This window comes from Ustilaginoidea virens, chromosome 2 (assembly GCF_000687475.1).
Source record: "Ustilaginoidea virens chromosome 2, complete sequence".
In the NCBI taxonomy this organism is placed as follows: Eukaryota; Fungi; Ascomycota; class Sordariomycetes; order Hypocreales; family Clavicipitaceae; genus Ustilaginoidea; species Ustilaginoidea virens.
Window position 1 is genome coordinate 4,297,255 of NC_057317.1, and position 12,370 is coordinate 4,309,624.

At 55.0% G+C, this 12,370-nt stretch overlaps 3 protein-coding genes across 3 annotated transcripts; 1 reads left to right on the plus strand and 2 right to left on the minus strand.

Annotated features, from left to right (window-relative positions):
- Positions 1–3,431: 3,431 nt before the first annotated feature.
- Positions 3,432–5,735, plus strand: UV8b_02941 (uncharacterized protein; the record flags this gene model as incomplete). Its single annotated transcript, XM_043140439.1, has 2 exons — positions 3,432–5,313; positions 5,398–5,735. The coding sequence occupies 2 exons, from the start codon at positions 3,432–3,434 to the stop codon at positions 5,733–5,735; spliced, it is 2,220 nt and encodes a 739-aa protein (XP_042996373.1).
- A 1,348-nt stretch (positions 5,736–7,083) lies between these two features.
- UV8b_02942 (uncharacterized protein) lies at positions 7,084–9,689 on the minus strand (the record flags this gene model as incomplete). Its single annotated transcript, XM_043140440.1, has 5 exons — positions 7,084–7,126; positions 7,190–7,884; positions 7,971–8,143; positions 8,220–8,297; positions 8,405–9,689. The coding sequence occupies 5 exons, from the start codon at positions 9,687–9,689 to the stop codon at positions 7,084–7,086; spliced, it is 2,274 nt and encodes a 757-aa protein (XP_042996374.1).
- A 1,455-nt stretch (positions 9,690–11,144) lies between these two features.
- UV8b_02943 (uncharacterized protein) lies at positions 11,145–11,785 on the minus strand (the record flags this gene model as incomplete). Its single annotated transcript, XM_043140441.1, has 3 exons — positions 11,145–11,219; positions 11,337–11,493; positions 11,601–11,785. 3 exons carry the CDS (start codon positions 11,783–11,785, stop codon positions 11,145–11,147), a joined length of 417 nt encoding a protein of 138 aa, XP_042996375.1.
- Between the last annotated feature and the right edge of the window lie 585 nt (positions 11,786–12,370).

A 12,370-nucleotide genomic window follows, 5' to 3' on the forward strand; every position in this document is an offset into this window, starting at 1 on the left:
AAACGATGATGGCTTCTGCATGACGGATACCCAGGGAAAGGCTTTTCTTTCTTGGACATGGTCAGATGTAGGAGGATGGTTTTGCCTGCATTTCAATTTTTGCGGCGTACTATGTGGCGCAGAAGGAGTTGTTTGTTTATCTGGTGATTTACTTTGCGGGCCACCACAGCTACATACATGTGCATACATAGATAGAGAGCTTCATTTCTTATTTGGACGAATGACATGACGAGAAACTTGGGCCAAACATACATACAAAAAGGTCGCCCACGTCAAAGCTACAATGACAAGGGCCGCCGATATGATGCTGCTTGCTGACTGCCTTGACGGTCGCTGTGCAGACGAGACTAGGAAGGGGCTTGTAGAAGATGTCTGGTAATGTTTTGGGAGGCGGCCCGGGCACCGTCGTGTCGAGGCAGCTCGCTTTGCTCCAGCCACCAGCGTGAATATTTCAAGTTGGGAAGTATGAGAACAAAGATATAGTAGAGACGCGGGAATTTTGCTCGACAGACATGTGGAAACACGAGGCCGCCGTGCTGATGTATAGCGAACGGCGTGATGGTCAGGCTACGCAGGGGCCGCCAGCGTTAAATTTCAAAAGGCGGTTGGGGGCTCTTTTGCTTGCTGGGAGCCCCGTACAGGTGAGATGTCATGTTGCATCAGACGAACGGCCGGGGCTTCTGCAGGGGCTCGCCGTTGGAGCGTACTGGGAAAAGGGGGGCGGTGAAGAGGGCGGCGAGGACGAGATGTACTCGGTACGGAGTACTACTCCCGGAGTACGGCGTCCCGAAGTCCAGGGCTGGTCTTGGGACAAGGGAGGGGCCTTGATGATGAACAGAGAAAGCTGCGTGAAAGGGGACATGGAGCTTTTCTCAATTCTCGTCTTTCTCGCAGCAGGGTTGTTGGGGGCTGGTGGGGGTGAAGGAAGCGGTTTCCAAAGTCGAAATTCAGAGAGCAATGGCTGAGACGGGCTGGCAGTGCGGAGGTTGGATTCCTTTGTTTGGATGATGCGACGAGGGCGCATGAACACTCGGGTCACACTGCTCAAGAGGCCACGATACCGAGGACTCGGAAGTAAGTATCCGTACTCTTGTCTTTTCAGGGACCGACCTGCTGCCACAAAAGCCTCTGCGAGCCGGATCCAGTCCCTCCGCCAGCATCGCATGTTTGGTCAAGAACGAATCGAAGGCCGGCGGGTAATAATTGCCCAGGAGGCAAGGACTTCTCCGTGAGTCTGTATCCGAACCCTAACCAAAGCTCCGTGCTGCAGGCCCAACAAGCACAATCTGCGAGCCAAATGATCCCCAAGTTTCAGACCGTCGCACCAGCCGCACCAGCGAGAGCCGGCATCCAATGGGGCTTGAGGTAGACGCCCAACGGGTCAAGTAGGTGCGCAAGGAGGACATGTCTATGCAGCTTCATGATGGCGCGGGTTGATTGGTTCGCGCCTGGATCCCCAACGCAGTTGCTCTGCTCTGGCCCTTGTTTGGAGCGTGGCGGCTGATGGACCGTGGGCCCTGTAACGATCCGTGGGCAAAGATGAAGTGAAATTGTGAGAGGAGAAGAAAATACAAACCAGAAAAGGAAATACCAAAAAAAAAAAAAAATATAACGAAAAAAAATAAAAAAGAAATAAAAAAGAAAGGAAGAAAAAGAAGAAGAAAGAAAAAGAAAAAAAAAAAAAAGAAAAAAAAGAAAAGAGGGAGCACCGGTTCTCCGTAGCAGGTGCGACCGACCTACAGCACACAAGCTACTCCGTACATTAATTCTGAGACAAATTTTGGGCAAGAGGCAAGGGAGACGTGCTTTCCCGCTGCACCTTGTTTCACCCAGGAACAGGTTCGGGGAGAAGCCATTTTACTTTAAAAAGACGTATATCGTACTCCGCAGAAAAAGAAAAAAAAAACCATAACCAGGAGATAAGAAAGACGAATGCGCACCACGCACAAAATACTGCCCTTTGGCTCGGAAAGGAGAAAGGGAAGAAATAAGCAGGGAGAGCGAAGAAGGGCCAGGCACAACCAACCATTTGACGAACCCCTTTGGTGAAGCAGCCGCCCCGGCCAGTGCGGGCTCTGGTGGGTTCGGTGGGTTCGGTGGGTTCGGTGGAGTCGGGTGGAGTCGGGTGGGCTCTCTTGTGGGGCCCGTGATCCCGGCCCGCCAAGGTCCAGGGGATGCGACGGCGAATCAAAGCCGACCTGCATCGGCTTTCATTGCAATTCATTCATATTCATTGTTCGTCATTAACCTCGACCCTGGTGCTGAACCGTCCTGGCTCAAGGTATCAGGTACGCCTTCGTGCACACGGCATTGTGGGCTTATCAATAGTACAGAGTACGGAACCAAGTATGGTGTCTTGTGCCTCGCCTTGCCGGCAACTTGGGAAGCTGCGTGTGCCAGGAGCAGGAGGCAGGAGGTTTCAAGGTGCCTTCCCTTTTCCACAGAGCCCAGGCCAGCCAGCAGCCAGCATCTCCCAGGGCCCCCCCTCCTCTTCACCGTATTCACGACGCTCCTTGCACCCGTCATACGAATGTCTTGAACCTTGGAGCCTGATTCTCTCTCTCTCTCTCTCTCTCTCTGTGTGTGTGTGTGTGTGCGTGTGCGTCTTTCTCTTTCTTTTCCCCCTTTCCCGCAGTTCTCCATGTCTTCTCGCTTGTGACATAACATCTTGCTTGCTGAATTGCATTGCATGGCCTTGACTGGGAGATACTTCTCCTAGGAGGGCAGCCCGCAGTTACGACATCTCCATCCGCGACACTCCTGCTTTTGCTTCCCCGTCTCCTCGAACCGGCTGCATGCGTTTCAGAATTCGCCCCCTGTTTGGGTTGCCGCCGCTACAAAGACTGCATGCGTTAACCGCTCGCACTAAGCACGATCCGATCCCATCACCATACATACACGGTCAACCCTCTTATGCAATTTGGCAAGCACTCGAGAAGCAGTGAACACAAAGGCAGCGGCACTATACTGTGCGGTGCTTTCACTGCTTTGCGTTTGCCGTTCCGTTTTCTTGATTGTCACTATCATTATTACTTTTTTGCTTTCGATTTTTCTTCATTGCTAGGTTGATCCTTAGCTTCGCTGGTTCTCGAAATCATCGCTGGTCGTACTCTCCTTCTTTTCGATCAACTTTCTCGAGCATACTTTTCGAAGTCCGTATACCTTTTTTCTGCCTGAACCGTCTTTTCGATCCGGGCCCCTGTCCACTCTCCCTTACGCACCCTTTGCGCCAAGAGCATCTTTTCGGTGGGCATCGTTTCGAAACATCGCTTGACTTGCACTATTTCGAGTCTCGTCTGGACCGCGCGCTATATCTCAATCGTTCAAGTGATGCCCCTCGGTACCTACAGTCGCGGACGTATAAAGTCTTGAAAAAGGTCGACTTCTGCCTTGCGCACTACACAAAGTCTTAGCAAGTGGCGGGGGTTAACATGGCTCGCTCTGATGCGGGTTATAACAGCTGGGGACTCGGGGCTGTGGTGCTCCTCGGTTTGCTGACTACCACAGCACTGGGAGGCCAGATTCTCAAAACGAACGGTTTCAGCGACTGTGGCTCTGATCCCAGCATCAATGTTGACAAGATCAACATTAGTTACAACAACGAGGACAAGACTGTGACTTTTGATGTGGCCGGATCCAGCACCCACGAGCAGTATGTAAGCGCCGTCCTTCATGTCACCGCGTACGGCAACACCGTCTACTCCAACTCCTTCAATCCTTGCGACAAGGCCACGCTCATTGACCGATTATGCCCTGTTCCAGCTGGCAACTTTGCTGCTCGTGGCAGCCAAGAGATCCCGGCCCAGTTTGCCAACATGGTTCCTGCAATCGCCTTTCAAGTACCCGACATTTCCGCACATGCCACCTTGCAACTCTTGAGTCTGAATGGAGGGACGCGGGTAGCCTGTGTTCAGTGCGACATATCCAACGGCAAGACCACCAATGTTGCCGCCGTTTCGTATATTGCCGCTGGCATTGCTGGCACTGCCTTGATCGTGGCGGGTGTTTCCGCTGCCGGTGCTGGCTTGTCTGGCGGAGGCTCGGCCGTCGCCGCAGGCACCATGAGCCCAAGCTTTGGCGAAACCGTCGGATGGTTCCAAGGCATGGCCATGAACAGCATGCTTTCCGTCAACTATCCCCCCATCTACCGAAACTTTGCCCAGAACTTTGCCTTCTCCGCCGGCATCATTCCATGGTCCGGGATGCAGTCAACCATTGACCACTTCCGAGCAAAGACGGGGGGCAACTTGACTCAGGACAACTTCCGCTACCTCCAGAACGCCACTCTCATCTTCCCAGACGGTACTTCCAGGAGCCCCAATCAAGGCCTCTTCAACTTCAAGCGAGCCGTCGACGGCTTTGTGGAACTGGCCTCGCGCGAGATTCAAACATCTGTCAACTCGACCGGATCCGGCGCAGCAGGGGGTGGCAACGATTTCCAACACCGAGTCCGGGGGATTCAAGCCTTTGCGGAACAGCTTCTTGTTCCAAAGTCAAACATCTTCATGACGGCGCTTCTCATCGTGGCCATCATCATCGCGAGCATAGTTGTTGGCATTCTTCTCGTCAAGATGATACTGGAGGCTTGGTCGGTGTTTGGCAGTTTCCCGGAAAGTCTCAAGGGCTTTCGGGAGCACTACTGGGGATCCATTGCTCGAACCATTACGTCTCTCATTCTGCTTCTCTACGGCATCTGGGTGTTGTACTGCGTGTTTCAGTTCACAAACGGCGACTCTGCGGTTGCCAAGATTCTTGCAGGCGTGACGCTGGCCATCTTCACCGGCATCCTCGCCTTTTTCTCCTGGAAAATCTGGTCCGTGGTGCGCAAGCTGAAGCAACAGGACGGCGACGCCAGCGCCATGTTTGAGGACAAGTCAATCTGGGTCAAATACTCCCTGTTCTACGAATCGTACAAGAAGCAGTACTGGTGGCTTTTCATACCCGTTATTCTTTACATGCTGGCCAAGGGCGTGGCCATTGCGGCCGGCGATGGCCATGGCATGGCCCAAACCATAGCTCAAATGGTTATCGAGGGACTAATGCTTTGCTTGCTGCTGTGGAGCCGCCCCTTTGAGCGCCGCTCTAGCAACATCATGAACATTGTGATCCAGGTGGTGCGCTTCCTGTCGATTGGCCTGATCCTGGTCTTTGTTGAAGAGTTTGGCATCAAGCAGACGACACAAACAGTGGCAGGGGTGGTGCTCATAGCCGTCCAAGGTGCTCTGACGGCTGTGCTCGCAATCCTCATTGCATGGAATGCCATCAACGTTTGTTGCAAGATGAATCCGCATCGAAAGAGAAGAAAGGAGGCTGGTAAGTGGCGGGTGTTTTTTATGTTCCTCTTTTTTTTTTTTTTTCTTTATCAACACGATCGACTGACATGATATGATGACTTAGAAAAACTCAAGCGTGAGATGGACAACCTTACTCCCTTGGATGCGCGCAACTCGTTGCTTCTCGGCAGGCATCCTGTGACAGAGAAGTTCATGCTCAGTACATCTGGCGATGTGAAGGACAGGGGATTTGTCCACACAGAATCTAGAGAACGCTCCTATCACACAGGAGTCGGGTCGCGACCGGCTGTTGGTCCTTCTGGGGCACCAGCTTACCGACCCTTGACATTGACCCTTGACACCGACTCTCACAGCCTTCTAGGTGGAGCTGCGCCGATCAGCGTATCTGACCGACAAGAGCGATCCTACGACTACAACAAAAGTTACAGGGCAGCGGCCTGATGCGCCGCCTCCACTATAATTGCGCATGGGGAGATGACCAATGTTGCTCTCTGTGATTGCCGCGACATCGTCTGGAGAATCGGGCATGTCGTGGCTCCTCGACAACAATTCGACCCGATGCTCAACAAGCTCTCGCACGCGGCACGGCAGCGTGGCTGATGAATTCCTTTGACGCGACGTGCCCCTGTGGCTTCCTGCCCAGCATGCTGCGCGCTGCAATCCGATTTTCATACTGTTCTTTTTCCTTGGTCTCTTGGAGCGTTGCATCTGCCGCCTGCAGGCAGCCACCCAGGCAGCCACCCACCACATCCGATCCTTGACTTATTCTCACGTTTCTTACCTACTCTTACATTACTAGTTGCTGCCGGTTTTGTGCCAGTTTTTATCGGAATCCATCGTTCAAGGCACATTGAAAGAGACACCCACGTCAGCATTGAAGCGTACGTACATATATACACACACATATATATATAAACTATGCATTTACGGGAGCTTTTTTTGGTGGATCTTGTTTAGACACGACTAGAATCTTTCTTTAGTTACAATCTTCGACTGCTTTACTTTTTTTTTTTTTTTTTTTAATTTTTTCCTCGTGTAATGTAAAGACGAATTCGAAACCTGGTTTTGCGGCCCAGCCCCAAGGCGAGATTTGGCCTCGGCGAGTCGTGTCGAGTCGTGTCCATGTACACCTGTATGTATGCATGCCATGGAGAGCCGCCTCCCATGCCGACGGTTGACATGTTGTTGGCGCCTCTGGTCGTCACAGAAAACCCTTCCTCACTAGAATTCCTCACACTACGTTGGTGGATTCCAGCATGTGCAGCAGAGCCATGAGCAACCAGGCCATCTTGCGTCTTGAGCACCCCCGTGCAGACGACGCGTTTTCGTCCGTCGGACACCCTACTGACGAGCACGACGAGGGGCCCTGTTGTCAAGCCCGTGGCCAAGGCGGGAATCGCCTGGACAGCGCAGCGCCCTCCGGATGGGCGATGGGTGCGATGGAGCTGTTTGTAAATCTGGACATGAGGCTTGTAGCCTGTGCTATTCTGCGGGTAGTGCTTCGTCTGTTTTGACGTAATTGGTCAATAGAAGGGTTTTGTTGGCTTCAACCATGGTCGATATGAAGCCTGCACCTTGGCACCTTTACGGGGATACATACACAGGGGGCACAGGCACAGGCACAGGCACATACAGACACGTACATACAGACACGCAGCGAACTGCAGTCGCAGTCGGTCTACTGCGGGCGTTTCAAGCTTAAAATTGTACTTGTAGCTAGGACGTAGGACGTGGATGCGTGTCCCTGGTTTTCGCAAACGAGAATCCCCCCCCCCCCCCAACAACAAGTCTATGAAGATAGCGCCAGACAAGCATCTACCGCCAGCCCAACCCTGTTTGCAGGACCCGTCAGTACACCTTGCGAAAGCAGTCAACCGAGTCGAAAGTGAACCTACCTTCCTTGCTTCTGGTACACCACATCGCTGATGACGTCTCTGTCGAGGTCGGGAAACATGCCTGCCAATGTCTCCACCACATTGGTGTGCTCGGCTCGGTGTAGTCGCCGGGCCTCTGCGGCTTCTGCACTTGCCTGTCTGGCGGCGGCTTCTTCGGCCGGCAAGGCGCGTCTCGCCAGTGTTTCCGAGCTTGACTGCTGCTGCTGCTGCGGCGGCGGCGGCGGCGGCGGCGGCGGCAGAAGTACCCGCGGAGAGGGCGGCGCGTCCAGATACGGCGGCCGAGGTAATTGCCGATCTTGGAAACCTTGGGATCGGGGCGCGCTTGCCGCGGCAGACGACAAGGGGTTCGCTTCGTCCGAAAACATCCTGCCTATGGTGCTGAGCGGTTTCTGGATCGTGCGGAGCAGCCCGGTGATGGCGGCGCCGTCTTGCGACTCTCCCTCATAGGGGGAAGTCGCGCGTCTCGGGGTCGAGCCTTCGGCCGCGTCGGTTGACCGGCGACGAGCGCTTGGTTCGCCGGGGAAATGCAGCCCCGTCTTTTCGCTGAACACGGTTTGATGCTGGTGGTCGGGCGATGCGGTCTGGTGCTTCTCGGCGATTGCTGAGACGGCAGCTTCTACGTTTTTCTCGAACTCGTCGTCGGAAATCGTCAAGGACGACCGATCCATGTTTTCGATGAACTGGACGGCTCCCATCTGCGCAAGGGCGGGAAAAGAAAACAGGGAAGAAGAAGAGAAGTGAGAATGAGCGACGGAGAGGGAGAGCTGCAGTGTTGACGTACCAAGGACGAGAGATAGTAACCGGCCTCGCCGCCGAGCTTCTCCTGATTTCTAAAACGCAAAATATACTGCACGTTGGAGACCAGATGTTCGGGGTTGCACTGCAAGACGACGTAAATCAGCAGCGGCATGAATGAGTCCGCGGACGAGTCGGATTTATTGTGCTTCAACAAGCCTGCGCAAATGTCGTTAGTCTGCACCACCAAACCCCCCCCTCCCCCCCTCCCCAACCTGGAGGGATGCAGGCTTACCAAAGATGACTTTGGAGCAGTTCAAGACGCAGATGATCTTGTCACGCGGTGCTCGATACGATTTGATCTTTAAGAGCTCTGGAGAGGCGGTGGAGTGAGTTAGTCGCCCATCATCTCTCGCGCCACCCAAACCAGGGTTTTCTGTTTGACCGCGGCAGAGCGCGGCAGAGCGCGGCAGGGATTACCTTGCTGAGCGAGCTTCAGAAACCTGCGGCCGCTGTCCCCGACGGCTGGGACGTCCAGATGCTCCAGCTTCACCCATCCGTAAATGTTGATCTTTTGCGTCAAAATCTCGTCTCTCTCGACGTCTTCCTGGTGCTGGCCCCTGCGGCCAGGCCCCAGGGAGGCATCGGCCCCCCTCCTTTTCGGCTTGGCGCCAGGGATGGGCTTGGGGCAAGGGATTGCCGGGGAGAAGGTCTGGGCATACAGGCGGTTCATGACCAGCTTTTCCATGCCCTCGCGGGCATTGTCAAACTCGGCGTCCGACACGTCCTTCCAGACATCGCACAGCACCATCTTGTTGGCGATGAAGGCCAGAAAGTCCCCTATGATCTTGACCTGCTCGTGAACCATCCACTGCTTCTTGCCAAACTCGGACAGGAACGACTTGAGATACCTGGCGACCGGATCGGCCTTTTTGTTCCGCAGCTGCTCCAGGAACCTGTGAAAGCCAAAAGGGAGACTTGGCTCGGGTTCGGGCTCGGGCGGGGGCGGCCTGTGTTTGGCAAGTTGCGGCGACGGCAGCGACGTGACACTAGGCGGGTGCCCATCTTCCGTCGACCTCGGACGATTCGCAAAAACCGAATCTTTGGGGGGCACGGGGGGTCCCTGATCTTGCAGGCCCCGCTCGTTGGATCGATCGCCTCGCTCGCTAGACGGCGATGATGTGGCTACCCGCAAGGAGGAGAATTCCGAGACTTGTTTCGATAACGACTGTGAACTAGGCTCCAGGCTGGATTTCCTGGGGGGGTGCTGAACAGGTGCGGCAAACATGGGCGAAGCAATCTCCAATCTGGGGCTCATGACTTCGTCTGCGCCCGGACCGCCTCCTTCCTCGCTAAACTGCTCCATTATGCTCTGGATCTCGGATCTGGAGCCGCCATCCTGCTCGTCCTCGCTAGCGTAGCTTTTGTCCTCTTCTACATCTGATCGTGAAGGCGAAGGATCGCCCGACCTGTGAGACCTCGCGGCGGAGGATGGGCTTCGGGAAGGAGGCTGTGAAATCATGGGGGTAGCGGGCGTCGGGTCGACATACGAGGGCTGTACAGCGGCGAGATGGTGAGCCGCGTGCTCATGATGCGATGTTGGCGTGGGAGCTTTGATGGTTGTGACGGAGGAGGCCATTGCATCAGCCGCCTCGGAGTCGGCCAAGTGGCACGGCGCTAGAACAGGCTTGTCGTTGGAGGGCTCCGGAGGCGCGACTGCGACTGCGACTGTGACTGCGTAGGCTTCGGTGGCAGCTTGGGGCATTGGGTTTGCTCTTGACACTGGTCCCTCGGTGGTCGGAGCTTCCGCCGAGTCGATTAGTGCCGAAGCTCGGGTTTTCCCCCGCGGATCCGGAGCATGTTGCTCTTGCTCGTCGTCTTGTTCGTATACGGGGCCGGTTTGCGGTGTAGATGACGCGGGTTGACTCGTGCTCGTACTGCGGGCATGGTTATTCGAGGACTGGGTTGTATCGCTAACCCCGTGGGCTGTGGGCTCCTCCGACGGTGACATGCACGGCAGTTTGTGGCAACGGTTTGAAGCGGAAAGAGAGAAATTATAAACAAAGATTGCAAGAATTAAGTCGGTCGGTGGAGCTGGGTGATGGCGTGAAGCTCTCGAATGGCGGCTAGAAGCATGCGGTGAGGAGAATTGCAGGGGGCGAGGAAGGGAAGGGGGAGGGGGGGGGGGGGGGGGGGGCGTGTTGCTTAGATCAGGGACATAAGTTTGGTGTATGGTAACAGAGCTCAAGCAAGCCTCAAGCCTGGCCGTTGCGTTGTCGGGAGGGAGCAAAAAAAAAAAAGGGAAAAAAAAGGCGTTGGGTTTGGATGTGATGGCACTCGAGGCCAGAGCTTGCAGGATTCAGGATTTAGGAACCAGCGGTTGAATCTGAACCCATTTGATACAATCTACAGGCTGGGATAGGCTTGGGAAGGAGCGAAGGCGCGGCGGGGGGGCGAGACGCTGGGAAGATGACGAAACATGGAGGTCGCTGTTATAGCCGTCCAGGGCCGAGGTCGTGGTACTTGACACGGCAGCCATGGGTGGTACGGATACTGGGTACGGAGTACATGACATACCTGCAGCTTGGGAAGGGGGGCGAATTACAGCTACCTTAGGTACCTACCTACCTAGGTAGGTACCTTACGTACCTAGGTAGGTACATAGGTATGTACCATCTTTTACAGAGCACCTTGGGGGGTTCCTAGTCTCGGGAGCCTCGGGAGGTGCCCGGGAGGTGCCCGGGCAGCTCAATCAACCCGTTGAAGCAACAAAATGACAGACAGAAATCATGGAGAGGTCTGGTCAATGTTTTCCATGTCCAGTACATCGCAGCCGGCTCCGAGGCCCCCTCCCCCCCGTCCTTGATGGCCATGTGGGTAAATTTACTGCCCCAGAACCGCCTATTCCGGACCGACCTACACAGACGTCCCCATGGCCACAGCAGACGAGTGACAAGGTGACAAGCAGAACAGATGATGCCGGCCGGCCCCATGAGCCAAAGCGATTCGCGTGTGCCAGTCAAGATATACGCGCGCCTCGTAGCGATCAAAGTCTCGGAAATGACATGTTCAGTCGAACCAAACAAAAGGGGGGCATTCGCAGATGAGCTAGTGCAACGAAAGAATGAGAGAGAAAAAACCCAATCCCGCCAAAAACGCCCCGGCGCCGCTCGACCCGAATTTTTTTATGAAAAGTCCAACAGGTTGCAGGGTGCCAAGGCTACAGGGTGATTGCGCCCCTTCGGTTCTCTCGCACGTGAAGCAGGCCCTGGAAGCCGCAGAAGAAAAGAAAAGCCTGCAGATGGGATACAGCGTCAGTGGGGAGAGCGCACAGGGGCCCGGACCCGGACCCAAGATGCTTTGTTCTGATTCAACCGTCCAAGGGGAGGAGGAAAAGGGGGGCCTCGCGTACCGCGTAGACGACGACGGCGGTCCAGATGGTTCCAGCAATGGCTTTGCCGTCCTCGGGGCTGGGGCCGTTGACGTCACCGGTAAACTCTTCGTGTCCGCTTCGGTAGAGCCCGGCTAGTGCGCTGAGAATCACGATGGCGAAGACGGAGATGACGGTGCTGCAGACGGAAACACTCGAATGTCAGCGTGCGGCAAGCGAGTCGCAGGCCCTTGGGCGGCTCAAATGGTCTTGGTCGGGCTCTGGCTCTGGGGGGAGAAATCTTACCACGACCAAGCGTGCATGGCACTGACGACGGGCTTCATGATGGGAGTGTATCGGCGTCTGGCCGGCTGGCTCCGGGGGAAGGAATAAGCGAGGCCTTTTTTGGCGATGGCGATGGTGACGGTGATGGTGACGGTGATGGTGATGGTGATGGTGATGGTGATGAGTGTGCTGTGGTTACATGCCATGCTGACGGATGAAGTGTTGTTGCGCTGGTTCGGCTGGGCTAAGCCACATGTGGGTTGAGGACATCAAGCTTCAGCCACAGCCACAGCCAGCAGCCAGGGGGGTCAGCCTCATGGCTTCGTGTTCGTGCGTTGCTTCGTACACCCGTGATTGTGTGTTCAACCTCGAGCATCAATCATTTGACAGTTGCGCGAGTTTGCGCGCACCTTCATTTTCGTGGCTTCTGTGCAGCCTGCAAAGAAAGATGCAGTGGCTGGGCCATCGTCAGCGGCTCGTCACTGCCTGCTCAGCACTGCCGCGGTGAGCAACGGAAGCCGCAGTTTTCTTCTGACCGTTCGTCAATAGCTGTTTCGCCACCCTTGTTCCCAGCACTGGGGATTTGCTTGGAGTATTCGAAGCATTCACTCCTGGCAAGGCATGATGATGATGATGGTGATGGTGATGGTGATGATGGATGATTGACCCGTACAGTTGAGTTGATCGCTCGGTCCAGGGTCTTTTGCAAAATCTCGAGCACGCACAATCACAACAGACACGGTCCTTTCCAGCCCATTCTTCTTCGTCTTCGTCTTCGTTTTCGTCTTCTT